This window comes from Amphiprion ocellaris, chromosome 14 (assembly GCF_022539595.1).
Source record: "Amphiprion ocellaris isolate individual 3 ecotype Okinawa chromosome 14, ASM2253959v1, whole genome shotgun sequence".
NCBI lineage: Eukaryota > Metazoa > Chordata > Actinopteri > Pomacentridae > Amphiprion > Amphiprion ocellaris.
Window position 1 is genome coordinate 28,501,483 of NC_072779.1, and position 23,363 is coordinate 28,524,845.

The window sequence follows — 23,363 nt, forward strand, 5'->3', positions numbered from 1 at the left end:
TAAATATCATTAGAACTACAGAATAGGCTGCCATACTTTGGTAATATTCTTGATCCTGTCCAAGGCTTTGTTTTTATTGAGTTTATCCGTACATATAGTTAGTGCTGCTTGGAAAGATGTTGCTGCTGTAACACTGGAAATTTCCCCTTACGTGGGGAGTAATAAAGGATTATCTTCTCTTCTCTCTTATCCAATTTGTGTCAGAATTTGTGAATGTCTTTACTGTCACTGATAAAAATGACTTTTTTCGGCAGCTATAATTATCCTCATATTTCCTACCATCTACCGCTAGAAATGGGTATATTTGCTAAGAAAGTAATGAAATATTTTATTTTAGTCAATATTGATAACTGTAGATGATTTTTAATGAGCCATTTTTAATTTACATTTTCCTTATTTTAATTTAATCACTAGTTTATCTAGGTATACAGGAAATAATACACTTACAAATAAAAAGATTTCTTTCTTTTTATTGCTTGCATCTGATGCATTTCAGGGGAACTATAAATCGATTTTCTTGTTGCTCTGGATGAGGTGGATACCTTTGGTGCATGTTGCTGTTGCTTTATCCGTGAGATCTGCCTACATACAGTATATTCTTGATGTCTGAAGAATAAATTCCTATGACTTAAGTCACACTCTGACTTTTCCTCTTGCTCCACGTTGGTCAAAGTTTTCCCTTATCCAGTGAGATATCTGATATAATCATCTTGTGGTCAGGACTTCATTTTGTGTTTCCATTCATGATTCCCAGTAGATGGATCCCAGAGATTACAGACTGACTGGCATTGCCTTTAGAACCATTGTTTAATTTTTAGGTAACACGTCTTACCACCTCCTAAGCGATATGTCTTTTGGTGCCTTCCAGACTTTAAACTAGCATCTCTCTAAAGTAGATTGTTGGTTCAGTCTTCAATGTCTTGATACCAGTAAGATGGAAAGTATCACATTTTGTGCACATATCGTACAGAATACATAAGGATCCCTGATTTCCAATTTAGCGCCGTCATCAAGTCCAGCTTTTAGTTTACACAAATATTAACCTGAAGAACTAATTACTTTACTCTCAGCCTTGGTTATTATTGGCATTATTATTTTGGCATGTTATCCTTCTAAACTAATTTAGTAACAACCGTAAACACTGTACCTGCTACACAGGTACATTTGAATGACTGCCCATTGCGTTAAAGGTCTTGCCTGAATAAGTCAGTCAGTGCAAGGCAAATCCCTCTGTAATGATATTAAGCTAATGCAGCTATGAACGTGGTCAATCCTGTGATGGTAACACCTAGGTTGCATTAAAGAAACTTTTCCGTCGCTCCAGATAAAATAGAAACTCGCAGTTCAGATGAACAATTACAGGCTAAAATAATTATTAAACAGCTAGCCAAATGTAATAAACACACATTGACAGTAGTTGTCAAATTACTCTTACGGACAGAAGGAGGAGACAAAAGTACTATTGCAAGTTTTGATTCTATGATAGAATTTAATGTGATCATTGTAAGCAAATACAGTGCAGTTGCACCTTTTTGACCACAGGGGCATGAAGGAGCCCTTTCAAAAGTTACTACTGTGGACTAAATCTTTTTTTGCAAACAATGAATCGTACCAAAAACTCAGACGGCATCCTAACTTGTGCCACTAATGCAAGGTCAGGTTGACATTGGAGGTCTGATGCAGCTGCGTTGCATCCATTGCAGTTAGCACCTTGTCGAGTAAACAGAACCTGGCTGTGCAGTTGGTACTCCGATCTACCCCTGATCTGCCCCATTGCATTATGAAGTGGGACTAAGGGCAGGGGGCGTTGAACGGGCCCTATTGTGCTCTGAGGTGAAGGAGTCATTGGGGTAAGAAGGTTTGGGTTACTGGAAGGAGGTCCACCTTTGTGAATGGAAGGGAAGGAGGGGAGGGCAGGGCAGAGCCAACTGTTGGGCATAAGGGGTTGAATTAGAGTGGCCCACTCCACGGATTAGGTGACGGCCTAACAGAGCTCAGTAGGTATCCAGTCCAAGACTTTTTTGTGAAGGTCAGGCTTGATGGATTCTCCAGAACGTGTGATGCTGGATAGTTTGACCCTGTTCCCACACAATACCTTCCTGCTGCATAGAAACCTTCCATACGGTATATGCTCTAGTAAACAACTTGAAACTCGATGGAACAATTATTTTATCGCATGTTATGGATGTTGGCTGACATTTCTAAGCACACTGATGCTTTTGGCTGCTTCAGTTGCTAGGAAAACAGAACTTTTTAAAATCAGGCATGCTTTTGTATTGTCTCCAGGGAGTGGTGGGCCAATTGGAGTTGAGTTCTTAAATGCTTCAGCAATACTGACATCCCTCAGCATCTGAATTGACTGGAGTTGATGTTGATCCGTGTTTAGACCCCAGGTTCTTCCAACCAACCCTACTTAGCTAATGCTCTTGCCTCTGCTTTGGCCAAAATCCAAGCAGCAGAAGCAGTGTTAGTCATTCTTGCTGAAGCTACTTCTATGCGACCATGGATGGACTAGACAAAAATCACAGATCCAGGGTCACCGAAGTGGAAAAACATTCAAAGTTGATTTGGGGCCTTGGTGCTTCAAATAAACCAAGAAGGCCACCACGTGGAAAGACCAAAGTGTTGGAACGGACATACTGAGATCATGCGAGGTGCTGTATTCAAGAAGTTGGTTGTTCACATGAAAAGGTGTGGAACTTGTGTGCAGAATGTAAACAAGCTTAAGAGAGACTTCCTCTGCTCTTAGTTGCTTTACGAAGTAGTCATGATTGCTCAGAAAGAGTCCACCTGCAAGAATTATATATTCATAATTGGTGATAAAATTTGAACATGGATGCTTCACATTAATGATGCGAATTAATTTGGCTTTGAAACTTGGAGTAGTGCCTCCAGCCATCTCTGCAAACTCCTCCAAAGTCCTAGCTTATCCAAAAATCTTAAAAAGGATATAGTGCCAGTGGAGCTGAGACAGGCCACACAAATGTCCTTTTGAGTTTAAAAATAAAACTCTTTGTACATAGTTATAGTGTCTCTTCTGTTTTTCAGGTCACCAGGGTAGCAAGTCCATTAGCTGATTAAGTGGGCTAAAGCAAAATAATACATTGCAATATGTTGATTGGAAACTATTTGCAAATGTTGCAAACAAATCTGGAAGAAAATATGTTTTCCTCAATATGTAACTGAATTGTAAGAATGCAGTTAGTTGCATTGGAGAATAGGTTTTCACCAATCAAAGTGGCCAAGGTCTTCATTAGACATTATTTTAAACGTCAGTACAAAATAAACTGCTGAATTGTGTAAAAATTTACTCTGGTACAGATGTCATGAATGCAGAAATTATCTATAGAGACCAAAACAGTTTTCTGTACCCATCTGTCAACATATTTATTTCTGCTGTAAAACTGGGTATTTTAACATGGGGGTTTATGGAGAACATCTCACTTTTGGAATCGGCCTCAAGTGGCCATTTGAGGAACTGCAGATTCTGTTGGCTACATTTTCAGCGCCAATCATTGCTGCTCGGATGACAGAAATTTTCTTTCATATATATCTAGTGAGCAACTTTCATAGATTTTGTGCAGCTCCTTCTGGAGGTACAGAAGGCTTTTTTCTTACCACTTTGTTTTCAATACATAGTAAAACTCCTGAAACCCTCTCAAAAGATAAGATAAAAAAAATGTGTAAAATTGGCACACATCCTTTAGCAGAAAAGGTCTGATTACTTCAGGACTTGACCACCCAAGTATTTAGAAGAAAAGAGAAGACGTGTTATCATTTCCCGTCATGTTTGCTGTTCCCAATGAACGAGCGCGCAAGCACACAAAATCCAGTGTATCAGCCCATCTCTGTCGTTCCCGCGTCTCCATCCTCGACATTTCCCAAAACCCTAGATTTGGAAGCTCCCCCAGCCCACTAGGTCATCTGTAACTGCTGAATTTTTTTTGTCCGTCTTTGTGCGACATTCTCTTTCACAGGTTGGTTAAGAGTATGCGACCATTTACACAACAAGATGTGGGAGGTTTAAAAGAAGCCTCCGCAGAGAGTCTCAGTGCTGCTTAATGGGAGCCTGGGGCCTGCCCTCAGTCTTGGAGCCTTTCACACATCTTGCTCCCTGCCTCTCCAGTTACTTCCACTGTCCTCCTGCAACAAAGACCCAACTGACTGCCCTCTCCTTCCCAGACCCTATCAGCATGGATCCACCTGAGGTTTCTCCTCAGTATCTCCCCAGCATCTATGGAAATGAAGTGTCTTGTATAGCCTTGTAAATGAGGCTGTTCGTAATTAAAAAAAAGGGGGTACACAGAGTATCCAAAGTGATTCATGTTAATTCTGTAACTCTACCTTCCTCGGAGGTTGAAAAGCAAGGTTTCAGACTGTGTGTGTGTTTCTGGTTTTTGTCCATAAATGCCCCCAGAGTCAGACTGTACTACTTTGGTGAGTTCGTGTGCCCTGAGCTTTAACTGTACTGAGTGAACTCTGGCAAAGGCTGGACCACAATTGAGGCCTAATCCAAAGGTAGCGTCTAGGTCAACCTCATTTTACACAGGCTGAGGATTTGTCACACAGATAATTTCAACACGAGAAAAATTCCGTGTCCACTTTTACAGAAATTGTCTACAGACACTTGCAAAGCTGATTCCAATGTCACCATTCCAAACAAATAAAAGACACACTGTTTCCAACCAAATCTTCCACTAAAGACACGTTTTATCATCATTTGGCACTTTGCTGGTATTATTGACAGATCTTGCCCAAAAAGGCTTGCATTCATCCCATGTGAGAGCCTCTCTTTGTACAAAAACATTCCTCTTCTCCTGCGTTTTAAACAAATCTCCAGACAGTCATTCTCTTTTGTTTCACCCTCCATCCTTTCCACATCTCTAACCTCCCCTCTCCCATTCTTACATATTGCTCTGTTTCCACTCCCTCTCTTCCTCAGATTCCTATGCTGTCCCTCCCCTCAACTTCCCTCTCCTCCCCACCTACCTCCATTCCCCAAACACTGATCTCAGATTAAGTTGAACACTATCCCAGGTAAAGTTTGCACCTGCTCCTTTAGGCTTCCACAGCTTCTGCAGGAGCCCGTGAATCTCCTCCACTTTACCCCTCGGAGGACAGTTTAAACGCAGCACAGACCTTCTGGATTGTTGCTGACAAACCCGTGGAGCTGGAAGTGGAACAAAAAGTCTGTCAGGACATCCAAGCCGCTCTGCATAGCCTTCATCCCCTTCACTCCCTCCATCAGTACCATCACTCTGTGGATGGTCCTCTGCTGGATGGGACTCTGCTGTGTGGAGATTGCCAGGTTAGACTAGTGAGGTGCTAGATGTCCATCTTCTGAAGGCAGGTGAGTACATTCTCTCTTTATCTGCTATATTCCATCAATAGCTTCTTTATTTATGACCTGACAGGTGCAGCGAGAAACTTCTCCACTCAGGTTTTAATGCTGCAAATACAATCTTTTTCTTTCACTATGGGTTTTAGAAAACATAAATTAACATGACAACATTGTTATTTATTATTATTTGCTTTCTAAAGTCGGTGTTTAAACTATTGCATACTGGTGCTCAGGCTCTTTCCATGTTAAAAGATCTCAAATCCATTCGATTAACATCCACATTTACATAAAATGAACATACATCCTTACTACTTTCCACCCTTCAGATTGCACCCCTTGTTTCAAATAACTGATCTATCATGTCTTTTTTTTCTAAGATGTGCATTTACACTGATGTTTTTGATGGTTAACAGACAAACCAATCAATCTAGACCTCTGTCAATCTGCAAATCTCTATCTAAATGTCTTGAGTGAATTGACCTTTTTTTTGCATGTTGCTTATTTCACACAGTTACAGTTTTGTCTTGTTGGAGTTTTATCTTAACTGCCCTCCTTTAAAAGTCACTAAAAGGAGCTAAATGCCAGGCGGATAAGATTGTGAGCTACGAGAATCAAGACAGCAATTGTGGTAATCTTTCTGTTGACAATGTTTGATGAGAGGCTGATGACATTACAGCAGACCTCTCTCAGCAGTGCCCACTCACCTTGGCACACCTGAACACAATTTAGCATCCACCTGAATAGAATTCACACATTAGAGAGACAGGGCGGTAATTTGAGAGAAGCATCTAATACATTCCTCATGTATGAGGAGTTAAACACCGAACGTACTGGACAGTAAATGTGACTATTTCCTCATAGGTTCCAAAATCACACCAAAAGTTAGTTTGCAAATTATTATTTTTTAAACAGATCTCAGACAGGCTTTTATGATTATATTTAAACATAACTGTACACTTGTAGGTTGACTAAATAATTGGCTTTTCTAAGCTTTGTCATATATTGAGATCAGACACCTGATTTCACAGTAATGTTTGTGTATAATGGCATTAAATCATGTTTTTTTTCCATTTAAATGTGTTTATATTGAAGATATTTGGCAAACGTGTGCATGTAAGGAACCAAAACTACATAGAGGAAGCACTATTTTAAAAACCGTGCTAGCCAATAAAAATATGCAAACTATAATTTGACTATATAGTGTGAGATTTTGTCTTTTGAAATCATGTTTATCTGTTGAAAGAATTTATATTTTAGTTTAAAACACCATAGAGCATCAGTGTTGCAAGTAAATTGCTAAAGACTTGCCAAGATTTAACTGTTCTCTATGGGAAAAATCATAGACTGTTTAGAAGCTCGAAGGTCAGCTGGCAAGCAATGATCACATCTCCAACAACATATTTTCAAATAGGTGTTACTTTAATAAGTTCACCATATATTAGGGTCTTTAACAGTTGTTATAAAAGGCCTGTGATATCCAAAGGGAACCGGTTTAACTTTTAAGGCAGCAGTGATGTTTCGCTCTTTTAATTTTTTAATCCACTGAATGCACAGTTCCTCCCAGCTCATTAAACAATTAAGTTCAGATGCTATATGGTGACTGTAGAATCTGCCAACTTGGCTGTACATTCGACTTCGCCAATGGGAACGTTGCCAAGCCAGGCACTGAACATCCCCAATGGGCTGCTGCAAGGACCTTGGCAATTCAAACCTGCTCACTTAAAGCCATTAGTGCCCCAGTGTTTACGCTCCTCTCCCTTTGGCCAACAAGGCATGGATGGATCCCAAACAGAAGTGGTAATGAGGTCCTAAGCAGCCTCGCGGCTTCAGACACTGAGACGCTGGAGCAGAGTCCTGTCAGCTGCAGGGAGTCGAGGCACAGAGAGGCCTGGAGTCCACTGTTGCCGACTCACAAGGGACTGTAAGGCAAATGTGATCCTGACACATTGTTCTGGCATGCATAATAGGGCCTTTTCAGGGCTCCTCTGGGGAGACCTGGGAGCCTGATCTTAAAGAAGTAGCGTGACGTTGGTTTGATGGTTCTCCCTCCTCCCGACTTTTGTCCAACGGCCTTGTTTATGGGAAGTCCTATGACTCATGTCCTCCTGCATTTCCATTAGCTTTAAGGAAAATGCAGCGCAGATAAAGCAGTGGGTCTTCAATATGGTCTCTCGTTTCATTCTCCCTTTAGAATGGTCAGGCCAGGTTGTCCAGTCATTCTGCTCCATCTCCTCAGCATCTTTGCACAGATAGGAGGTATGAGGCAAACTCTGCAACAGCTAATATCGTCATCTTTTAAAGATGGGAGCAGTCTATTTAATGAGCTTTTCCTTTCAGCTCGTACTCAGGATATACTGTATCCATATGGACCTGGCCATAGGGATCTCGAAACCCCCAAGATGGATGATGGGAGTTCTCCTGAAGTTGCTTTGCTTATCCCCTTCATTTTCTTCAATAACCCCTACCGTTCCATCTATGTAAGCCAGCAACAAAACACTATCATCATTCTGCAGTCACTCTCTTTAAAATTATGCTACTCAAACACAACTCTGTCTTTTCTCCTCGCAGGTCAACAACAATGGTGTGGTCTCCTTCAACGTGCAGGTTAGCCAGTTCACACCAGAGGCTTTTCCCCTGAGTGACAGCAGATCATTCATTGCTCCACTTTGGGCAGATGTCCACAACGGCATCCGCGGAGACGTGTACTACCGAGAGTCCACCGAGCCGCAAATCCTGGAAAGGGCGACGCAAGATGTCCGGAAGTACTTCAAAAACATGCCCCTCTTCACGGCCACCTGGGTCTTTATTGCAACGTGGCACCAGGTCACCTTCTATGGAGGAAGCCAGACAACTCCGGTAAAATCCAAACTCTTCTCCATCTCCTTCATCTTCATTTCCACACAGTTACAGAATATGGAGAGGAACTGGTACACAGTGTTAAAACTCGAATAAGGAAACTTTTTATGTTGTTAGCAGTTAGCTACATTTACATGGACCCTAATTTTCCACGAATAATTAGAATAATAAACCAATTAAAATAGAAATGCTTCATGCAACAAGAACAGACCAGTCTGATTGGAAGGAATTTTAATAGGATTGAGAGGGGAATTATAAAATTTTTGATTATACCTTCAATGGCAAAATATTGCCCCCTTACAACCATATAAACATTTGATCTGATTTTTCTGGTTAAAGAAATAAATATATTCTTTCTTAACTCCATCAGAACCACTCTATCCCATCAGTCTTTGTTTCAGGTCTTTAGTCTTTAGTAGAAGAGTCAACACTAAGTTAACTGTCCTTGTAAAGAACCTCTTGTACTCTCCTCTTGTTTTAGGATTGCAGGAAAATTATTATCTACTGAATTTGCTGCCTAATTAGGAAGAACAGCAGAAATGCCTAAATTATTCCCAGGACATGATCTTTGTCATTTTCTTGATATTATTCTTTGTAAACCTTTAATTTCCATCAGATTACCAGCGAGCAAAACCACTTTGCAGACAACATTTTGGAAGTATACATGTTTAATGTCTTATTATTATCAAGTAAGACTATCAAAGTCAGTTTAACCCTCTAAATCCCTAAAATTGATATCAGGTTAAATGCATGTTAAGCATGTTATCTTTGAAAACATTTCTGAAAAAACACTATTTATCAAAGTCAAAAACTGTAATTATAGAAAGAATCGCCAGATTTTCAGCTAGATTCTGTAAAAAAAAAAAAAAAAAAAAAGAATAAAACCTGTGCTCCTTGGCATATCCGTGAAGCCATAAGCGACACAACAGTTATTCGACAAAAATTCAGCAACTGAACTGCAGGCAGTGTTTACTCAGAGCAGATAGGAGACAAGTATGGAAACACATTTAAAATGTATGAAGTAAAATGTCAATAGAATGTAGAGCCACCATTGTCCAATATTGGCAACACCTATACTGGTAAAATGTTGTACATGTTGTTTCTAAGGTTCAAATCTTACATTTTATGATTAATGTAATTCTTACTGTGTCATACTCCCAGTAGACATTTTTGAGTTCTCTTTTTCTAGCCATAGTTGTCCTGTTTCCTTAGAGGTGCAGGACTTTACATTCCAGTGAAAAATGAGCCAACAAGAGCAAAAAACATCCAGAAACTGCTTGGAGTTCAGAAGTTCACTTCTGTGCAGTTGGCACTGAGATTGTTTCATTGTTTAATTAATCTTAACAAAAAGTCTAAAAAGGAGGAACCTGTGAGCTCAGCCAAGGTCAGTCAAATTGAACAACTGCCTTTGCCATCATGAGAGACATGATCTAGAAACAATATGTGTAAATATGACAGATTTGCTGTTGTTGGTAGCTAGTGGTTTTGCTAAGCTAGGCTATAAACATCCCAGACCCACAATTCTTCTCTGCTGGATCAGTAAATATTTATTTAATGATTTCATGGCTATACTGAGTGTGAAAAAACATGCCTCGATTGAAAATACTGAGATTGAGACATTTTTGGAGTTTTGTGTTCCATTTATTGTAAATCTGCTCTTTTGTCTGGAAGGTAGACATTCATTGAATCATCACTTTCCTTTGTTATGGTGTTCTTCATTTTTGTTATGTTTCACATGTATGCGCACCCCCACCCCCCACCCCTTCTCTTTTTTAAAACTATTTAATCCTCTTGTTTAATTAAAAGGTGAACACATTCCAAAGTGTACTAATCTCAGATGGCGTGGCATTCTTCAGTATGTTCAACTATGGAGAAATCACGTGGAGCACAGGAACGGCCAGCGGTGGAGATCCTTTAACGGGGCTGGGTGGGACCACAGCTCAGGTATTCTCCCTGTCATATGTAGAACAATCCTTTTCTGCTATGAAAAGATATGAAAAACATTTGAGCTCATGTCCCTCATGCCACTCCCCTTTTCAGTCAGGTTTTAATGGTGGAGACATTGGTCACTTCTTCAACTTGCCGGGGTCACGATCAAACGACGTTGTGAACATTGAACAGACAACCAATGTAAATGTTCCTGGACGCTGGTTCTTCCGTGTAGACACTGAACTGATAGATCCGGCCAATGGCTGCAGCTACAATGGCAAGTTCAGACATTGACAACGTCAGCACAGATCGATCCTTTACAAACTTCTTCATGTGAATAAAATGCTTCATTTACTTACGGTACTTGTAAATATGTCCTCATGCCATTTCTACATCCTCTCCAGGGCGTTTCTACAGACGAGGGGAAATCTTCTGGCTGTCTGACCAATGCTCACAGCGATGCCGCTGCCTGGACATTGATAACGAAGTGCAGTGTCAGGAGGCTCCATGTGGGCAGCTGGAGACCTGCGAGCAGCAGGAAGGAGCCTTTTACTGCCAGCCCACCCGCACCAGCACCTGTGTGGTGTTCGGGGACCCTCATTACCACACCTTTGACGGCTTCCTCTATCACTTCCAGGGAACCTGCTCCTACCTGCTGGCTCGGCCATGCTGGGAGGTAGCTGGGCTGCCCTTCTTCAGTGTGGAAGCCAAAAATGAGAACCGAGGGATGGCCTCAGTATCCTGGCTGAGAGACGTCACCGTGGAGGTGTATGGTCACCGAGTGATGTTACCCAAAGGCAGTTTAGGAACAGTTCAGGTGAGAACCTGTGGATTTAAAGAGCTAGGGTCAATTCATGCTTTCCTTGTCTGTAGATAACCAGAAAGCAAAAGACAGCTGAGAGTAAATAAGGACAGAAACCTAAACGTCATTGTGGGATGTGAACCATGGCCCTGACTAAAGCCGAGTCGCTGGTGGAACCAACTGCCCCTCAACTCCTACACTCGAGCTTTCGTCGATATTTTAAACTCAGTACTTTTCTCATCATATTACAGGTCACAAATTATGATGATTTCAAAACAAAATGACATTCCCGTCGAAATGTAATTTAGAATGCAGTTTTATTGTATAAGAACATCATTTTGTGGAGATTGGGTTGGATTCCATCCATTCTACAATAAATGCAAATCCATCTGCTATGCAGATACTCATATTGCCAGCATATCAAACACAGAAAAACATGAAGACATAGCCAATAGTTGCAGATTACACTGTACCACCATGTTAACATGAATTTTTCTTAAAGTTTGTTTTTCTGCTTTGTTGGAGCTCCATTTATGGAAAGGATGTATAAATCCAAGCACCTCAGAAATCTGGCAGCAACTGCTTCAGTTACACCTCTTTCAATGATGCATTATAAATGTGTGGATGATGCAGAATCAGTTCACGCTGTATCTTCTTGTACCAAACATTTGGTTAAAATACTGGTTGTTTTCCTGACAAATGTGCAGTATGCTTGTAGTGTAGACAGTTTGCATGGGGATAAATTTTAGGCTGCAAGTGGATATTTGATTATGGAATATACTCAAATATCCACTCTTGAAATTTCATCATCCATTCTTCAAGAGAATGGATGATTAATTTGTGTCTTGGATACCCTGGCGGATGCTAAAAGCATGAATTGACACTAAACAGTACCTCTTCAATGCATCTGTCTGGATTTTCATAATATCCAAGTACAAAATGATAATGTAGGAGATCTGTGTTTAAAGTTTTGTTGTGATTAAAGCATTTTTGGAAAGAGACAGCAATCTAATTTAGAGAATACTGTCTGGTCTATGTTTTCTATCTCCATTCATTGTTCCCTTTCTGAATTGTTTCTTTACAGGTAGATGGCTTGGTGAAGACCTTACCGGTCCAACTGAAGCTCGGTGCTGTCAGAGTGTACCAGTCAGGCGTTGCTGTTGCTTTAGAAACAGATTTTGGACTCTTGGTAACCTATGACGGCCAACACTATGCATCCATCTCCCTGCCCAGCTCCTACTTCAACAACACTTGTGGCCTTTGCGGTAACTACAATGACGACCCCGCTGATGATCCTGTGCTGCCCGACGGCTCTCTAGCAGAAAGCGTGGTGGAGCTGGGAGGCAGTTGGCGAGCCGAGGACACCGACTGGAGGTGCACAGATGGCTGTGCTCAGAACTGCAGTGTATGCGATCCACTTACAGAAGCTTTCTACTTTCGCTCAGACTACTGTGGGCTCATCAACAAAACCGATGGACCTTTTCGGGACTGCAGAGCCGTAGTTGACCCCACAGCGTTTGTGTATAGCTGTGTGTATGACATGTGCAGCAACAGGGATAACATCACCACTCTATGCCAGGCAATCCAGGCCTATGCTCTGGCTTGTCAAGCTCTTGGTGTCACAATACGCCCGTGGAGATCTCGCACCTTCTGTGGTAAGATTCAGGGCATCATTTGCATAGATTCCCTTAGTTCTACTGCAGCATCTAACATATTTATTTATCTCTTTTTGGTTCCCAGCATTGTCGTGTCCAGAGTTCAGCAGTTACCAGGTGTGCACAAGTGCCTGCCCGGCCTCCTGCTCAGACCTCACAGCTCCTCTGTACTGTGCTCATCCCTGCACTGAGGGCTGCCAGTGCGACCCCGGTTATGTCCTCAGCGGCAGTCGCTGTGTGCAGCGCGACGACTGTGGCTGTGAGCATAATGGCCTCTACTACCCCCTTAATCACACTTTCTGGGCCGGCCCCAGCGGCGAAGAAGGCGAATGCATCCTCCGCTGCACCTGTGGGCCTGCCGGAGAAGTCTCCTGTTTCAATGAGTCCTGTAAGGAGGGAGAGGTCTGTGTGGCGGAGGTGGGCTTGCTGGGTTGCTACCCTCGGAGGGAGGGAGTGTGCTCAGTCACCCAGAACTCAGTGACATCCTCCTTTGATGGCACCTTCCTGCTTTTCCCGGATGACAGCTCTTACTACCTGCTGAAGCTGTGTGGCCCGGTGCCAGCTAATGGCTCGATGGTGGAGGTGAAGATTGGCAGGCGGCTGGTGAACAAAGGCCCCACTTGGAAAAGACCTGTGGTGGTTACAGTGGCTAACATGGAGGCACAGATGGGAGGGTTAGATTTTGATATAGTAAAGGTTTGTATTTTCTCATCTCTTTTTGGCTGTTGATTATCTGTGTTACTGTGGCTCATTGGCTTAATTATCAGAAAAAAGAGACAATACTGCAAAGACATAGCAGGTGTGTGAAATTAGTTAAGCATGACCCAAGTTCCAGGCAGCTGAAAAAAATGCTTTAGTAATGCAAATCACAATGGTCTGTGCTGCAAGAAACCACTTTTAAGAAGCTACAAAACATACAAAGACATCAAGTAGCCACCATCAAGCAGTGATTGAATACACAAACAGACAAAATATCTATTTTTTTCAGGGCCAATACCGAAACCAATTATTGGTAATAAAGAAAGGCCAACATTAAATTATATATATTAACAGCTTGTGATAGCAGGGAACCTGTCATTAATAACTATTGTACTTCCTTCATAATAATTTCTGTAGATGAATATGAACAGCAGGTTCAGTTGGCGTGATTGACCTAGCATCATGTGGTACTATGATACTCTTTTGTTTACTGTGAGATCAGCTGATTGAGACTGAGCAGTTATGTCTGCTGTTCCTCTCTGTTTGGTTAATCTTTCACTGTTCTATCACTTTTATTGCCCACTGAAAACATTAAAGCATTGCTCATGATTGTTTTGCAGACACTGTTTTGGGGTAATCTGAGGCTGCCTCCTAACTTAGCCACTAGCCATTAGCATTGCCCTAGTTACAGTGAAAGTAGCTAATGTTCTGATTTGTGGGGATGGCTGTGCTTCTTGGTTAATTTTTGCAGGTTGTGTCGCTGCTAAAGTACATTACTGAAGTTATTACTACTTTAAGAAGATGTGAAGACTACTCCAGGTAGCATTAGCCACAGGCTACAAGGCAAAGCAAACATTAATGATACCCATAGCCTAGCACCATTAGCAAAATATGTAAATTATTCAGTTATTCAAGCATCTAAAGTGTCACAGGGTATGTTTGTCTAAAAATGCAGTGTGTATTACAACTGTAGCAACATCTGCTACCTTATCTTTTAAAAACAGCTCCACTAATTTACAGAGCTTCTTCACTCTGCAAATGCGCTCTTTTTTGTCCATGTCTTTAAGCCGTAGCATTTAGTTTTGATGGGCCATTACTGATGACATGTAACCAATCAGAAAAAGCTGTGGGCAGGAAATTGCTTGCTACCACAGTGACAACAAAGAGACAGATGGCTGCATCAGAGCCAAAGAAGCAAATTTTATTTATTTAATCAGTAATCGGTCGATAATAGTACCCACACTGATAATAACAAAAATGACAAATTTCGGTTTATTTGGGTAAACAACAGTCAGTGATTACAGAATACATGAATGCTCATATGAAATCACAGCTGTTTAGACTGAAAGGTGAGGTATTTTTGCTTCAGCTTGATTTTAGCACAAGACTGGGTAGCGGTCCAATCAGTCACAAGCATAAGCAGGAAAGGAATGAGAGTACAGGACGGGAGCTCTGTTCCAGTCTACTAAGATGAGATACAGGATGTGGAGAATTCATATGAAACAGTCCTGGTCAGGAGCCCACAAAAATCAGTTGATAAGCATGAAGGTTAAAAAAATGACTATGACTATTACACCTTTATGTGTTACAGGTGAATGGTGAACTGGTAGCACTCCCGTATGTCCATCCAATGGAGACAATGATGATCTACAGAGCACCAGGCAACGCTACAGTGGTGGAATCCCGTGGTTTGATTCGTGTCCACTACACGCGCCAGGGATTCCTCAACATCTCCCTTTCCACCATCTTCTACAATGTCACTTGCGGTCTGTGTGGCGTCTTCAACAGCAATGCCACCGATGACCTTCGCTTACCCAATGGACGCCTGGCAGAATCTACAGAACAGTTCACTGAGGGCTGGCGGTCCATTGCTGATGATCTCACCTGCAACGGGGACTGTGATGACTTGTATCGTATGTGCACAGATTTACGTCTTTACCAGAGTCCTTGGATGTGCGGCAACATCAACGATCCGGGGAATAGTTCCTTCCTGGCGTGCCATGCAGTGGTGAACCCATCACCGTTCTTCAGGAACTGCTTGTATAACATGTGCGTAAAGGAAGGAAACCGCTCGGCCCTGTGTTCTTCACTACAGGCTTATGCCACTGCCTGTCAGGATGCTCAAGTAGGCCTCACTTCCTGGAGGAGTGCCACCAACTGCCGTGAGTATATACAGCATCACTTTGAAGAAACAGGCTCATATTTTGCAATATTTCAGTATCTAACTTGGAGTCTGGAACAGACATGGTCAAAAAATCCCCCAACATAAAAAAAAAAAAAAAAATGCCCTCAAACAATTAGCGTGTCTTACTTGATAGCAAGCAAGGGTTATTTTTTATTTCTGTATACACGAGTAGTAAAGTCTGGTAAAGCCACAATTTTTTATATAGCATATTTGTAACAACAGATGCTGAGCCAACCAATAAAGAAATGAGACTAATGTTACAAACTTACCAAACAGGTTTAAACTTTAAGGTTAAAAATCCACAATATCATATAATATACAGATTTACCTGACTATTTTAAACATAAGATTCAGACCCGACAACAAAATATAATCAATAAATAATAATCAACAAAATAATCAGTGTTACTTGAGTAAAATGAGGAGAGATGGGGAAGAGAAAAATGTCCCATTTAACATAAAGAGACCTCCAGCAGAACCAGACTTGGGGAGGATAAAGAAAATGAGAGAACATAATTGCTGGACAGATTGGTAGAATCAGTAATTGCTGATCAGATATATATAGAGAGAGGTAAGATAAGACAAGATAAGCCTTTATTAATCCCACAGTGGGGAAATTTACTTGTGTTATAGCAGCAAAGAGGATAGTGCAAAGGGGTAAAGCACACAAGTAGAAAATAAAAGCAAACAAAAATATATAACAATGGTAATACAAAGATTCTTCCATGAGTAGACTGATATACTGATATAAGAAATACTGATATTTCACAGGTTGTATCTAGATTGCACAGATTATTCATAAATGTGGAGACATTGGTATTGTGTAGAGTTTCTTAAATGTGCAAAATATTCATAATGCGAGATACAGAGATAGAGGACAGAGAGGACAAAGCGCGAACTACAGGAGAGAGAAAACACAAAGTTAAAGCTGGGGTCAGCTCTCTTTTTGGGAACTGATGGGCAAAAATTTCACTCAAACCTTTCAGCAACAGCTCTGAATTTGGAAAATCTACCCTGTGACATGAGATTTTAGCCAATCATGGGCCTTTTCATCGATCAGATAACATTCTATAAGTCCATGCTGAGAACAGAAGCTGGTAGCGCAGTTTGTTGAATAGAGGACTTTTGTTCAGGAGAGTGGAGTTTAAATCTCCTATAAATGAATATTGTCTTTTGGCTGGACAATCTTTGGGCTTCAGGTTATGGTGGGATGGGCTTAGAAAAGAAGGAAGAGCTGCAGGACTAAGGTGTTTTTGGTTTTGTGATTTCTGCCTACTGCAGCTTTAACTAGAAAAGCACTCAGAGAGTGCAGTACTCCGGCAAGGCTGCTCAGTTGACGTATCATTTCCGAAGATTCAATTTCCAAGATTCAAGACCTTTATTTATCACAAACACAATTATACATCGTATAATATACAGTGAAATGCATTGTAGGATGAAATCTTTAATAAAAAATGACCTTATGCTGAACACAGGCATGTGTTATACATGTGCATGTTATGTATGGATACCAAATTACATGTAAATTACTCTTATAAAGATCTGTTGATTAGTTCATCACTTCTGGCAAGCCTTTGTTTTGCGAGTGTTAAAATAACCGTGCCGTCCATGCTTTTAGTTTGAAGGCGTATTTTTAATGTTACAGGCTTTTATTTGGCACCATTACAGAGTTACAGGAAGTTTTCATCTAAGAAGCGGTTTCTTGACATGACACAGACACTGCCGAAAAGTCCGAAAATTCATGTAAAGATGAAAGAAAACGGTTACACACTGTTGCTGTCTAGCTAAGAATGTGTATAAATTTAGAAGCACCTAGCTGGAACAGGGACAAGCTCTTACAGTGTTTCCTGAAGAAAGGAGTGAAGGACAGAAAGGTGAATTTGTGTTCAAAATAAGGCTGATGGCTGAAAGTAAGTAAAGGCTTTGTGAAACATCAGGAGCTTCACCATTGTCTGGCTTGGGTTTGCTACATTGCATGACCTAAATATGTAGCAGGCAGCAGGAAATGATGGGACTCAGAAACACCCCACCTCTTAATCATTTGCTCCTTGTATGATTTCCAACTGATAAATCACAGTCAACTTGTAGTAGGATCGCAATCATGTGATCGTCAGCAGGTAACTGACAGTGTTCACGTCATGGTTGCAGCGACGCTGTGTCGGCAGCTATATCTCTCAATGGAAAATACTTAACAAAGCCATAGATCCAGACTATAAGACGCATCACTGCCAAAATTTAATGAGGTGGCTCTTGTGCCATTTCTGACTTCCCCTGAAAATTTAATCCAAATCCGCTAGTCCGTTTTTGAGTAATGTTTCACACAGACTGACGGTTTCACAGATTAACAAACGTACACTGATCGTCACATAACTCCACCATTCCTTGGCGGAGTAATAACAATCAATAGCTCATGTGAATGCATGGAGGAAGTGAAAAAAAATCCACGAAAGGTAATATATAAACACATGTGAAGACAACAACATGAGCAGAGCAGCCAAATAAAGCATATTGGTGGATTTGGTGTGAGGAATATTTTACCTTATTGCTTCCTGTCGAAGTGCTAGATGTATGAACACTGTCGGCATCTTGAAGTTGAATATCTTCTCCAGCAGTGCTTCCCAAAGTTTTTCTCTCCCTCTTTTGTGGGACAACAAAAAAAATCTCCTTATAAAAACATCAACATTGCAACTCCTATAAAGCTCAAGCTGAATGTTGACAGCCTTTATCTGTCATTAGGAGTTATTTTAACCTGTGATAGCATCAATACCATATGTTGAATTTTTAACACTCACATGCAATTATATTATTGAAACCAATAAGTCAAAATGTCTGCTATGAAACAATTACCAGTATTCTACAATAGTTTCACCAATATTAACCTCAGCTTTACTTTTAAGCCTCTTCTATGTAATCTTTTAGAGCTGAAATTTATCTCTGAAAGCTTCCAACTTTGCAGACTTTGATTGACAACACTAACTAACATCGACATATTTATTGAAACTTCTCAAAGCACTAATTCTGCACAGTTTCTATTTTAGCATTGTGTTTGTACACTCAGGAGGCTCCCAACAGTCATATTTTTGCTAACTGACTCAATTCACTTCTTCCATTTGTTGTTTGTGTTGATCTTTTGAGGTATGCAGCTAAAAAATGAAGAGTTTTAACACATTCCCCAAAATTAATAAGACTCTCAAAACATTCTTTAAAGAATTTGTATTGCCACCTTTTTGCATTTATCTTGCTAAATGCAGGACTGCAGATTATTATTATTGTTATTAGAATGAGGTTTTTTTTGTTGTTGTTGTTGTTGTTATTATGCCTTGATGTATGGACACTTTAAATATGGCTTCGGAGTTGCTAAAACCTGATGACGCTGCCATTGAAAAATCACCTTCGTCTAGTGTCCAAGCTTTTTATTTGATGACTTGCGTGTATTATGTTGCTCCACCAGAAAGCGTTTTATCGTGTCTCAATCATATCTGCCATTTATCATGCTTTAGAAATATGTATTTGACAATATTTGTGAGCTTAACCCTTTGATGCGTAGACCACATCAGGAGATACCCATTTTCCATTGGATCTGGGTCACTTTTGACCCAGGTTATGCATCAAAGGGTTAAGGTATGAGCCTTGTGATTTTGCAGTACAACAACTAACCTGCATATTTTGACAAACATAAGAAGTATAAGGCTAGAAGGTGAATATTTTTATGCATGTTGTGCCTTAAGTGTGCTCAACAGAAGCCATCTGAGCAGCTTTCTGATTTACCTGGTATCTTTGTCTTTTCTTACTCTGCTCTTCTGCCTCAGCTCTTCCCTGCCCAGACAACAGCCACTTTGACGAATGCACCAGCGCCTGCCCTCTGACCTGTTTCAACCTGGATGAACCGGAGGAACCTTGTCCGCTGCCGTGTCAGGAGGGCTGCCAGTGCGAAGACGGCTTCGCGCTCCGCGACGGACTGTGTGTGGCTCGCAGCGACTGTGGCTGCACGAGTCATGGCCACCAGCTGGCCACCAACCAGACTTTCTGGACGGACTGGGAGTGCCAGGAGCGCTGCTACTGCAACGGCTCCGACAACAGTGTATACTGTCAGCTTGCGCCCTGTCATCCCGAGGAGTACTGCCAGGAGAGCGACGGCCTGTACTTCTGCCTGCCGCGCACTGAGGCCCTGTGTGTGGCTGCCGGTTATGGACATTTCCTGCCGTTTGGTGGTGTACCGTTTGAAATGCAGAGCTCTTGTACTCTCAGGTTGGCCACCACCAACTGTGGGAGGGACATCAGGGACTACGCAAGTGGAACTTTTCCTCAGTTTAAACTGGCTGCTCGTAATGAGGAAAGAGACACAGGCCAAGCGATTTGGGTGAGGGGCTTCGTACTGGAGGTCTATGAGTATGAAATTGAGGTGTCCCGAAGCTACAAAAACACTGTCACTGTAAGTATGTGATGAGGAAATGAATCAGAAGCCACTGTGTTTTTAATATATCTGAGAATACCTAAGATTACTCACCTGTCTTAATGCAGCTATTTTGTGCATGACCGGTGAAGGTCGTAGTTATTGTATGTGTGAGGACATGTTATTTGTAATCAAGCCGATAGAATAACCAGGCAGAGGGTGAATTCCTCTTTGATTGGCTTACGGTGGATCTAATTTCAATGGGCATCTTTTATCAGGCTGGATTTGGCTCAGACAAAACCCCGACCCTGAGCGACATTTGGACTGGGTTCACAAACCGACTAAAAGATCTGAGGAGAAACAGAAATGACACACACTTACACACAAAAACGTCTGCATCCACCCACCCCCTCACACACGTTCTCTCTCTCTCTCTATCTCTCTCTCACACACACACCACACACACTTTTCTCTAATTTTCTCTGCGTTCACGCTCTCACTTTTACAATTAGAGGAATCCACGGACGCTGTCAGTCAGTCTTAATAGTGTCCATTCAACCATTCATCCCCTGGGTTTCCCCACATACTTTGAAAGCAAGTCAGCTGGATTAGAAACTCAAACAAGTAGTTGCTTATGCAGGAATGTGTTTGTGCCAGCTGGGATGTTAAAGAATATGACTTTGAACCTATTGTTTCTGCACTCAGGTGAATAAGGAGCGTCTGTACCTTCCTCTGAAGCTCGGCCCAGGAAAGGTCAACATCTTTACCTTAGGAATGCAGCTCATTCTGGAGACAGACTTTGGCCTGAAGGTGGCCTTTGACTGGAGCACTCTCCTCCTGTTGACTTTACCCCGCGACCTCTACAACACCTCCTGCGGCCTCTGCCAGGGCATGCCCTTATCCCCACCCACCCTCACCACCACCGACTGGGGCATGTCCTGGGCAGAGAGGGACACCTTCTGCCAGGTGGGCTGTGGGGACTCGTGCCCACGGTGTGGCCTGGGGGAGAAAAGCGGCCTGAGCGACACCCCTGTAATGGTGGCCGATGCCAACATGAACATTGGCACCGACAACGGGGCGGAAGTCAACACGGGCATACGCTTCCACATTGGAGACGGACTGTACGTGTTTGTGGAGCCCGAGGCGGTGAGGCTGTGTGGGCTGATTGTGGATCGAGGAGGTGTGTTTGCTCGTTGTCACAGCAAGGTGGCACCAGCGTTCTTTTACCAAAGCTGCCTGCAGGACACCTGTTTGGACCAGGGAGCTCAGGATACGATCTGTAACTGGCTGCAGATCTACGCCAGCACCTGTCAGACCCAAGGAGTGCCTGTTACCGGCTGGAGGAGTGACTCGCCCTGTGGTGAGTACACGTGCCCTTCATATGCTGTAGCTGTGTGTAAAGTATACAGAAAAATTATATTTTCACTTAAATCTAGAGCTACTAATACAGGTTTCAGATATCTGCCTGCAAGACGTCTTCCCCAACTTTGTTACACTCTAAAATGAATTTGTGGCACTCGCAGTGTTGTTACATCAACAACATTCATGGCCAAACAGTTCCCTTGTTGCTATAAATAAACCATAGAAGCTGCTGTCAAAATCACTGTTCCTTCCCTAGAAAGTAGTTCCAGTGAACACAAACGGTGAGGTCCATAGGTTATTCACAAGAGGAGGATCTTTAAAAGGAATATTTCTATTCAGTGAGTACCACAAACCAAATGCCCTTCTACGCCACTAATTTGGGTTTATTTTCCTGAACCCCAAAACCTGCTGTCAGGTCAAAAAGGCCTAATATCTTTTCAAAATCTCCCAAATTACCCCATTTATCAGTAAAGACAAATTGGAAAAATAATTAGAATAAATAAATAATAAAATAATAAGAATTGCCATATTTTCAACTTTCACACAGTGCTTGAACTAATTATCTGTGACATGCAGTTCCATCTGATAACGTAAACTAACCTGAGCTTAAAATCGTGATATTTTAGTTATATTCAGAAGTTACATTCTGCTTGTCTAATTTTTTTAAATGGCAAAAATAAATTGTTTGCATTAAGCAGATTCTGCAAAAAAAAATTAATTCTGCGCTCTTCTGTGCAACCGTGAGGCCATTATTGACTCAGATGTGACCAGCAGTTATACAACAGTAATACGTAAATTCACAAAGTTCTTGACTAAACTTCAGGATGCGTTTGCAAAGATAAGATGGAACACAAGCAAACATGCAAACAAATTAAAAATGCAAGGAGTACAATGTAGTACACAGAACTACCTTTTTCCACTATTGGTAACACTGTGGACACTTGGAAAAAGGTTGTGCATGTTGATTCCAAGTTTGTTCCATATATTATTTTTTTCAATGATTTGTAACATTATAACTGTCATACTGCACGAAAGACTTTAGATTCTCTCTACATCTGGCCATGGTTGTGCTGTTTCCATAGAGATGCAGGATTTTGAACTGCAGTGAAAATAAGCCTCCAGTGGGTAAAAATATGACAGTAGCAAAAAACATACAGAATTTGCTTGAAGGTTGGACAGTTCAGGCAAAAATATCAGGAGTGTCTACCTCAAACTATCAATCTGCATGGCTAGATACCACAAGAAGTAAAGCAGGTTTTTATATTTTGTTTGTGTCTGCATTTAGCAAATGAGACATATTATAGTTAGGGAGATTTGCAGGTATTGATGGGGGTATTTTTGAACTCCAGACAGAGTCAGGCTATCTATTCATTTCCATTTAATTCCAGTCTTTATGCTAAGTTATGCTAACTAGTTTCTAAGCTGCATACCAGACAGTTATGAGGCCAACATCAATATGTCATTTTACACCTGAAAAACAGAGCTAATAAGCGTATTTCCGACATTAAAGCAGCTGCTGTAGAGCTGCATGAATGCTCGATGTGGACAATTCATTCAGCTGCATCAGCAAATGTTTACCCCAGAAAAATCAACATTTATTCATACTGGATAACTGTTTGTTAGCTAATATGTTTGCCAACCTGCCTGCTCCCAGTCCAGAGCTGTCCACCTAACAGCCATTACTCCAGTTGCATGTCGGTGTGTCCGCCCCAGTGCGCCCCTGCCCGCGGCCAGAGGGACTGCAGCCAGGACTGTGTGGAGGGCTGCCAGTGTGACCAGGGCTACGTCCTCAACGGAAAGAGCTGCATCCTGCCGCAGAACTGTGGATGCTACACTGACGGCAAGTACTACGAGGTCAGTCCCACATCCAACCTTATAGTCCCACATCCAACCTTATAGTCCCACATCCCTTATAGTCCCACATCCAGCCTTACAGTCCCAGAACCAACCTTACATATAGTCAATATCATGATGTTAACGTGGTGATTTCTGCAGACAGAACTGGCTTTTTATTAAAGGTCTTTATTAGGAAGTCAGTGCTATTTTAGTTGTGACAGTGATTCTACGGTAAACACTAAATCAGGCCGCTAGTATAAAACTGCATTATGAAGTTTTCCTACCCCCCGAGATTTGATTTGTGG

General features: G+C 41.6%; 1 protein-coding gene across 2 annotated transcripts in view; it reads left to right on the forward strand.

The window, feature by feature from the left end:
* The first annotated feature begins 346 nt into the window (after positions 1–346).
* The window catches only part of tecta (tectorin alpha), a 53,105-nt gene continuing 30,088 nt past the window's right edge, over positions 347–23,363 (forward strand). Inside the window, exons 1-13 of one of the 2 annotated variants that reach the window (XR_008603917.1) lie at positions 347–5,350; positions 7,533–7,597; positions 7,679–7,818; positions 7,910–8,197; positions 10,004–10,141; positions 10,238–10,403; positions 10,531–10,943; positions 12,013–12,583; positions 12,669–13,279; positions 14,874–15,444; positions 19,277–19,899; positions 20,566–21,220; positions 22,877–23,076. Coding sequence is in view for 1 of the 2 variants with exons in the window: in XM_023280072.3 (XP_023135840.1) it covers positions 7,534–7,597; positions 7,679–7,818; positions 7,910–8,197; positions 10,004–10,141; positions 10,238–10,403; positions 10,531–10,943; positions 12,013–12,583; positions 12,669–13,279; positions 14,874–15,444; positions 19,277–19,899; positions 20,566–21,220; positions 22,877–23,076 (4,440 nt within the window). In the remaining variant the exon portion in view is untranslated. The remainder of the gene's footprint in view (positions 5,351–7,532; positions 7,598–7,678; positions 7,819–7,909; positions 8,198–10,003; positions 10,142–10,237; positions 10,404–10,530; positions 10,944–12,012; positions 12,584–12,668; positions 13,280–14,873; positions 15,445–19,276; positions 19,900–20,565; positions 21,221–22,876; positions 23,077–23,363) is intronic. The other variant, XM_023280072.3, reaches the window with a different exon arrangement.